A 6,933-nucleotide genomic window follows, 5' to 3' on the forward strand; every position below is an offset into this window, starting at 1 on the left:
ATGAAGGTTATCTAAATCTTATTAGACAATCTTAGATAATCCTGATGGGACAGAGGAATTGTGCAAAGAAAAATACGAGAGCATGTATTTTTCTATCACACCTCGGAGAGAAAAATAGGTGGGCTATTGGAGAACGAAGTGGGCCGTGAAGCGAGTGTCAACAACTGAAGCGCCGCATGCCCGCATCTTTCTTGCATCCGAAGAAGAACCCGCACGACACAAGGCCGCTTCCTCCGGCCTCCTCCCCCATCCCTCCCGCTCCCCGCACCGGACGGGCGCCACGCCGGAGCCGGAGCCGGAAGCGGCGATGGCTTCGCAAGGGGGCGTCAGCGAAAGCAGCGGCAGCGGCCGCGGCCGCGCCGCAGAGACGGGACCCTCCTACGACCGCAGCATCACCGTCTTCTCCCCCAGGGGCCGCCTCCTCCAAGTCGGTGAGTACCCACGCAATCTCCCAGAGGCCGCCGCACCTATGCTTGCTTCGTCATGATCCTGTGCGTGCGGTCTGTCGCAGAGTACGCGCTCAAGTCCGTGAAGCTGGCGGGGATCACCTCGGTCGCCGTGCGCGGGGACGACTCCGTCTGCGTCATCACCCAGCGGAGCAGGGCGCCGGTGGTGAGTGCGCGCGCGCGCGCGCTGGCCTGTGCTGGTGATTGGTGAACGCTGATCGACCAGGCGCGATCGATGACCGTACTTGCCTGTTGCGTTTCAGGACCCGTTGCTGGACACGACGGACCCCGCCGCCTTCTCGCACCTGTTCGAGATCACCGAGCGGCTCGGCATGCTCACCACAGGGATGGCAGGTGCTGATTCTCTCTGCGTTTTTCGGTCTCTGTCCACTCGTTCTAGTGCCATGTGTAATTTGCGGCTTATGCAGTTTGATCTCACTGGTAGCTAATTCGCAGCTGCATTGCCACCTGCTTATGACTTCTACCGGTGTTGTAGAGGCTTATGTTCAACTAGAGTTCTTACTGGAACAACTCATGTTGACATTGATTGTAGTATGCATTTCTAGGATGAGTGACATGTACAGCATTGTAGCATTTTAAGCTGAATCACTTCAGGTTTTGGGTACTATTATGATTTATGAATGCATGATTCATCTGGTAGTCTGAAACCTTGCTTCTACAGTATACACAACGATACTACCATCAGTTCTTAATTAGAGAAATATAATTTGTCAATGTGGCTCTCGTTGTTGGCAAACCAATTCTTGCCTAGATGCACCGATTTGAACTAATTTTGTGTTGTTCTCGCTCAAGTCGATGCCCGGATTGTGGTCTTGTACTGGGCATATATCTGTTTGACTACTTTTGCTCCTTTAATTCTGGAGTGCATATCACAAAACCACAACGATTGAGGCATAGTTTCAGAAAAGCACAACTCCTAGTGCAAACCACAATTTCGCATTTGCATTGGACTGGTTTGGTAGACCTTCTGAGTTCCACTCATGCATGGTTTACCATTGAATTTCTCTGATTATTTTGAAACTAGTAGCTATCTTGGTTGGTTCGTCCTCATTCTGAACTATCCTAAACGAACTATATGTCATAGGTACAGAATTGCATTAAACAGTTATCATACGTAGAATTAGCAGGGCATGATGCTACGATAGCATTTTATCTGTCTGACTGTCTAGATTATTGACAGGCGTTTTCTTCCTTGCAGCTGACGGAAGATCATTAGCTCATGAGGCAAGAAACGAAGCTGCAGGGTTCCGTCGCAAGTGGGGATATGAAATGCCTCCTAGGATGTTGGCTCAGTGGTAACATGTACTCTTAATTAAGTATATGACGCAGCGATAACAAAACATATATTTTCTTGAGAATCTTTAAATGACTTTACCAGCACACATTCAGGGTTCATATTAGAGGTATGAGAAGAAATGATGAGAATGTTTTCTCCCAAATTATTGCTTGTATTTTAGTAGTATCGGGGCTGACTTTCTGTTTATGTATACAAAAGGGCTGACTTTCTGTTTCTATGCTATATGTGCCGATTACTTTGTCCAAAAACTCGGCATAATTTGTTCATTTCATTGGGATGCTTTGTATTAACCAACTGGGTATTTTTCTTTGTCTGTAGGCTCGGAGATAGAGCACAAGTACGCACCCAGCATGCTAAATTGAGACCTTATAGAGTTGGTTGGTTCTACTCTTGTTTGGGTTTGCACATTAGAGTTTTGTGAAACTTCCAAGAATTTTCTGCATGGTTGGTTAGTTCAGTCGTTTTAATTTCCTCCACAGTTGCTACCGTCGTAGGAATTGATGAAGAGAAAAGAACTCCAGAGCTCTTTACATGTGATCCTGCTGGTCTAGTCCTTGGTCACAAGGTATTCGAGGAATTCTTCGCTGTTCATTAACTTGTGTTCATCATGATCCAAGCTAGCCACCTTTTTTTTGGGTGAAACACTATTGAAGCAGTATTGCAGAAGTCTATATATGAAATTGGCAATGAAATAACATGAATAAATTAGGAGCACGTGCATATTAAATAAGTGAAATCTCTGCTGTCCTCTCTTTAGGCAACAAGTGCAGGTTTCAAGGGCTTGGAAGCTATCAAGTTTCTTGAGGAGAAAATGACGGGTGATCGTTTACCATTCGAGTCAACCATTGAGGTGAGTGTAAGTGCGCAATGTGCTAATAATGTCTAAGAGGAAACATAATTATGATATGCAAAATCTCCTACAGGGCAACACATATATGAATGAATTTAACCTTCATTGATTGTATCAATAGTGTCTTACAGAAGCTGGATCCCATTCATTTGATCTATTATTATTAGCCTACCCCTTTCATTTAACAATATATCTATTTACTAATGAAGCAGATAGGATGGCGTCAATTATTTACTCATACTTTGTGATTTCCAAGGAAATCATTTGATCAAGTATTGATAGTTGTATAGGAATAATAGGATGGATATAACTTCAGGACATTAGTTCATCATTTATTTCTTTTCAACACTCACTTGTGAAGTTTTGGCTTAATTACATGATGAAGTTCTGTTTGGATTCTCATATTTGTTTGCATATTTGTCTATGCAGCAGCATCTTGAACTCATGATCTTAATAAGAGTTGTTTGTCTATGAGTCTCAGCTTGAGTCCCTGCTCTTCTAATATAGCAGTGCTGACTTGTTTGTAGTCTCAGAGATCAGTTTCCTGACAGCGTTTAAACCCTCATTGTGATTCATTTTCCTCTGTTTGTTTCCAGATGGCAGTGTCTGCAATGAGACACGTCCTGGAGGATAACAAGGAAGGCCATGACATTGAGGTAATGCTTATTTTTCTCCCTGATGTGGATAGGCGCTGTATTTGCTCATCACCTTAATGCTGAATAATAGCAAATGAACTTAATGTTCCAGGTGGGCGTTGTCAGGAAGAGCTCTCCAGCGTTCAGAACTGTGTTGAAGCGTCTCCACAAATTTCCACAAGGAGCGCAGAGTACCCTGGATCAAGGCGGGCGGTAATTTGTGAATTTTCTCAAGAGATTGACATTAGTTGCTGCAATTTCTTGTGTCCTGTAACGTTTTGCGTGGGATGTCATTTCAATCAGACGACCACGAAAGAGCCTGCTCATCCATAGGCCATTTATTCCGTTACATCTCACTGAGTTCTGAAACCGTAAGTGATACATCTGACTGCTTCCGGCAGAGCCGTGCATGATAGTAAGTTGACAGTGCTGAAGCTTTAACCGGTGAGATGGCTCTGACCTTTATTGCTCCGATGGTTATTCATGCTGGCTGTAAATGTCTACGAGGAAACTGCTTCCTGCACCCGTGGCAGCTTCGCCAGAGACAGCCTGCCTACAAAGTTGGTCGCGAGGCTGCCGAGGTAGAGGTCTCCGTCGAACTCCGTCACCGAAGTGATGAAGTTGATCACCTTCCCTTCAGAGTCGTCGAGCACACGGATGATCTCGCCGTCCTCCGACACATGAGCCACCATTGCCCCTTCTGCGGTCGCCTTTATCCTGTCGAGGAGTGCCGGGAACGCCGCGACGACCCTCTTTGTGAAGGTCCAGCGGCTGACCAGGTCTAGCCATGGCGACCTCAGCTGCACGCATATTTGATCGCCAACAATTAGGAGACGTTCAGTTTCAAAAGTACGAGACGTTGCTTCACATCAGACAGATTGGTACACACTAGACAGATTGGTGAGCTGATGTGAGGTGGAACCTGGATAAGGGCGATCCAAAAGGAGCCGTCTGGTGCTCGACGGATGTTATCCGGAGACCCCGGAAGGTCGACGAAGGTCTCTGTCTGGCCAGTCTTGTCCCCTTTCAGCCACAGCTTCAGGCATCTGTACCTGCACCGCACAAAATTCAGAAGAAGTTACTTGTGGAGCTGGTGTAGCCTGCAGACTGACTTATCTGCCGGAGGTTTCGTGAGGAATTACCCCCCTGACTCGCAGACGATGACGAAGGTCTCGTCCCGTGGCAGGGCCACGCCGTTGGCGAAGGCGAGGTTGTCGAGCGCGACGGACGTCTCGCCGGTGCGCGGGTCGTACTTGAGGAGGCGGCCGGTGCGGCGGGCCTCGAGGTAGCCGAGGAACCACCGGTCGAAGGGGAACCTGGTGCTGGCGTCGCTGAAGTAGACCGTGCCGTCGGACGCCTCGATGGCGGCGTCGGCGAACCTGGCCATGTGGATGGCGGAAAGGGAAAAAAATTATCAGTATTCAGTACGTGCAGTCACAAACGCTGCAATTTTCAGAGTTTTTCTCCTTGATCTAATAGAAGACGAACCGGACCTGATCGTGGATCCTTCCACCGTCGAGGCAAGAATGGTCACGCGACCCTCCTCAACTTTCAGTAAACCCTGCCAAGAATTCACACCAACAGTGAAGCTTTGAATGACTGTTCGCATGATTCTGTTACGCCCGGCACAGCCGGCCGGTCCGAATCTGCCATATATACCTTGTCGGCGTCGCAGACGAGCATGCTGCCGTCGGCGGAGGGCGCGATCCCGAGGAGGCCCGTGCCGCCGACGAACCGCCACTGCTCCCACGACCCGTTGGGGCGCATCCTCTGCAGCCACCCGTCCCTCGTCGCCGTGTACACCGTCCCTCCATGCGCCGCGTCCACGTACACGTCCTCCGGCTCCCTCAGCAGCCCTTCTCCAAGCTTCTCCAGCCCCTGTGTATAGCATATACTGTATCTATCGGTACACGGAAGGGAATAATGGGCGGCGTGGCAGAAAAACAGCTGACCTGCAGGAGGTTATTGGGCGTGTAGCGCGCGGCGGGCGGCGGCGGCGACGGCATCGGATCGATGGGGCTGTTGAGCGCGACGTGGACCGCCAGAGACACGACCACCGCCACCGCCGCCGTGCTGAACAAACCTCCCAGCGCCATGAGCGACCGGCCGACGTCGACCGATCGGCCGGCGACCACTGAACTGGAAGCTGAACTGAGTAGCGAAGCTGTGGGGACTGGGGAGTGACACTGGCTGGCAGCACAGGCCGAGGCTGGCTGGGCTAGCACTTGCCGTGTGCAGACGGAGTTTTTTTTTTTTGAGAAAACGGCACTTTATTGATCACATAACATCAATACAAAGAGTCTCCCGGATACAATCCGGAGCTAAACTAGATATAAAACCTTTGCTATGGACATCGCAAGTCCTAGCCAAAATATGTGCCGCTTCATTAAGTGAGCGATTAACATGATGAAAAGCAACGGAAGAAAATCCCATTGCAAGCTCTTTGATGTCCAACACCACTGATCCAACCGGAGACCGATCCGGGCTTGCCGAAGAGATCCGCTGGATCAGAGACAAACAGTCGGAGGCGAAGATAATCTTGTTATGACCCCTTTCTCTGGCAATTTCCATCGCACGCCGAAGCGCTAAGGCTTCTGCCAGCTCAGGGGAAGTGAGGCCAGCCATCGGCTCGCTAGCCGCAACAATGCAAGCACCATTGCTGTCGCGTAGAACTGCCCCCATTGCCATGCATTGGTGATCGGGAAAAAGGGCTGCATCCACGTTCATCAGCACCTCCCCAGGCGGCGGCGGAGTCCATCGTCGAGGTTGTTTGGACTCACGTCTTGTGCCTGGTTTCGGCTTGAAGCAGTGCTGCACAATCATCTGAACATATGCAATAATCTTCGCACTCAGGCTCTGCGGGTGGGGTTCAGCTTGATCATTCCTTGCTTCATTTCTGGCATCCCAGATATGCCAACACCCAACAGCCAGGGTAGTCGCCTCCAAGTCCGTAGCACTCGCCAGAAAATCGAACAGCCAGAATTTGGGTGACCGAAACTCATGGCGAGCGAGACGAATGCCGAAGGACAATTTAACCAAACGCCATACCTCATGTGCAAACTTGCAGTGAAGATGAGCATGCGCTACATCCTCCTCCCGCCCACAGAAGACACAAGTGTCATCCGCCGGAACTTGCCTCCGCCGGAGCTGAACCCCCGTCGGTAGACAGTCATGAGCAAGTCTCCACAGATGAATTTTCATTTTACCAGGCGCATTAATTTTCCAAAGCATCTTCCATTGTCTCTCCTCGGTTGCAGACGCCGATGATGTACCACCACCCCGTTTGCTACGAGCAACAAAGAATTTATCAGCTCTGGCCATATTGTATGCCGACCGAACCGAATAGATGCCATTCTTCGTGTGCGGCCAGCGTACAAAATCATCACCCCCGTGTCTGCTAATCTGAACTTGCATGATCAGGTCTGCAGTCTCCTTATCAAAGAAGGCATGCACTGTCTCTGGTATCCAGCCACCATTTTGATCATCAATCAAGCAACGCACAGTAGCTTCCTTAGGGATAGGTTTGAGGGGTTTTAGCATATAAGGTGGGCGTTCAGGAATCCAGTGATCCGACGTGATTCTCACTGAACGCCCATCGCCAATACCCCACTGAACACCTCTGAGAAGAATTTCTCTGCCAAACAGGATACTTCTCCAAGTGTAGGACGACGATCTTGGTTTTGG

The 6,933-nt window shown here is 49.5% G+C and overlaps 2 protein-coding genes across 2 annotated transcripts; one reads left to right on the forward strand and one right to left on the reverse strand.

The window, feature by feature from the left end:
* Positions 1 to 307: 307 nt before the first annotated feature.
* Positions 308 to 3,738, forward strand: LOC124673589 (proteasome subunit alpha type-6-like). The gene is made up of 9 exons (XM_047209638.1): positions 308 to 431; positions 512 to 612; positions 710 to 800; positions 1,666 to 1,762; positions 2,083 to 2,141; positions 2,244 to 2,329; positions 2,522 to 2,614; positions 3,211 to 3,270; positions 3,362 to 3,738. The coding sequence occupies exons 1-9, from the start codon at positions 308 to 310 to the stop codon at positions 3,464 to 3,466; spliced, it is 816 nt and encodes a 271-aa protein (XP_047065594.1). The 3' UTR covers positions 3,467 to 3,738.
* On the reverse strand, positions 3,565 to 5,369 carry LOC124677558 (protein STRICTOSIDINE SYNTHASE-LIKE 4-like). Its single transcript, XM_047213540.1, has 6 exons — positions 5,202 to 5,369; positions 4,909 to 5,127; positions 4,743 to 4,810; positions 4,392 to 4,628; positions 4,172 to 4,301; positions 3,565 to 4,049 (listed from the first exon to the last, which is right to left on the reverse strand). The coding sequence occupies exons 1-6, from the start codon at positions 5,343 to 5,345 to the stop codon at positions 3,750 to 3,752; spliced, it is 1,098 nt and encodes a 365-aa protein (XP_047069496.1). The 5' UTR covers positions 5,346 to 5,369; the 3' UTR covers positions 3,565 to 3,749.
* Between the last annotated feature and the right edge of the window lie 1,564 nt (positions 5,370 to 6,933).

This window comes from Lolium rigidum, chromosome 7 (genome assembly GCF_022539505.1).
Source record: "Lolium rigidum isolate FL_2022 chromosome 7, APGP_CSIRO_Lrig_0.1, whole genome shotgun sequence".
NCBI classification, from domain to species: Eukaryota; Viridiplantae; Streptophyta; class Magnoliopsida; order Poales; family Poaceae; genus Lolium; species Lolium rigidum.

Excerpts from the sequence above, each read along its gene's own strand:
- LOC124673589 (XM_047209638.1), top strand. The coding sequence starts at position 308 with ATGGCTTCGCAAGGGGGCGTCAGCGAAAGCAGCGGCAGCGGCCGCGGC. Across the intron at positions 2,142-2,243 it reads ATTGAGACCTTATAGAGTTG|TTGCTACCGTCGTAGGAATT; the intron begins GTTGGTTCTACT and ends TTTCCTCCACAG. Across the intron at positions 2,330-2,521 it reads GTCTAGTCCTTGGTCACAAG|GCAACAAGTGCAGGTTTCAA; the intron begins GTATTCGAGGAA and ends TCCTCTCTTTAG.
- LOC124677558 (XM_047213540.1), bottom strand. The coding sequence starts at position 5,345 with ATGGCGCTGGGAGGTTTGTTCAGCACGGCGGCGGTGGCGGTGGTCGTG. Across the intron at positions 4,811-4,908 it reads TCGTCTGCGACGCCGACAAG|GGTTTACTGAAAGTTGAGGA; the intron begins GTATATATGGCA and ends AATTCTTGGCAG. Across the intron at positions 4,050-4,171 it reads TTTGGATCGCCCTTATCCAG|CTGAGGTCGCCATGGCTAGA; the intron begins GTTCCACCTCAC and ends ATATGCGTGCAG.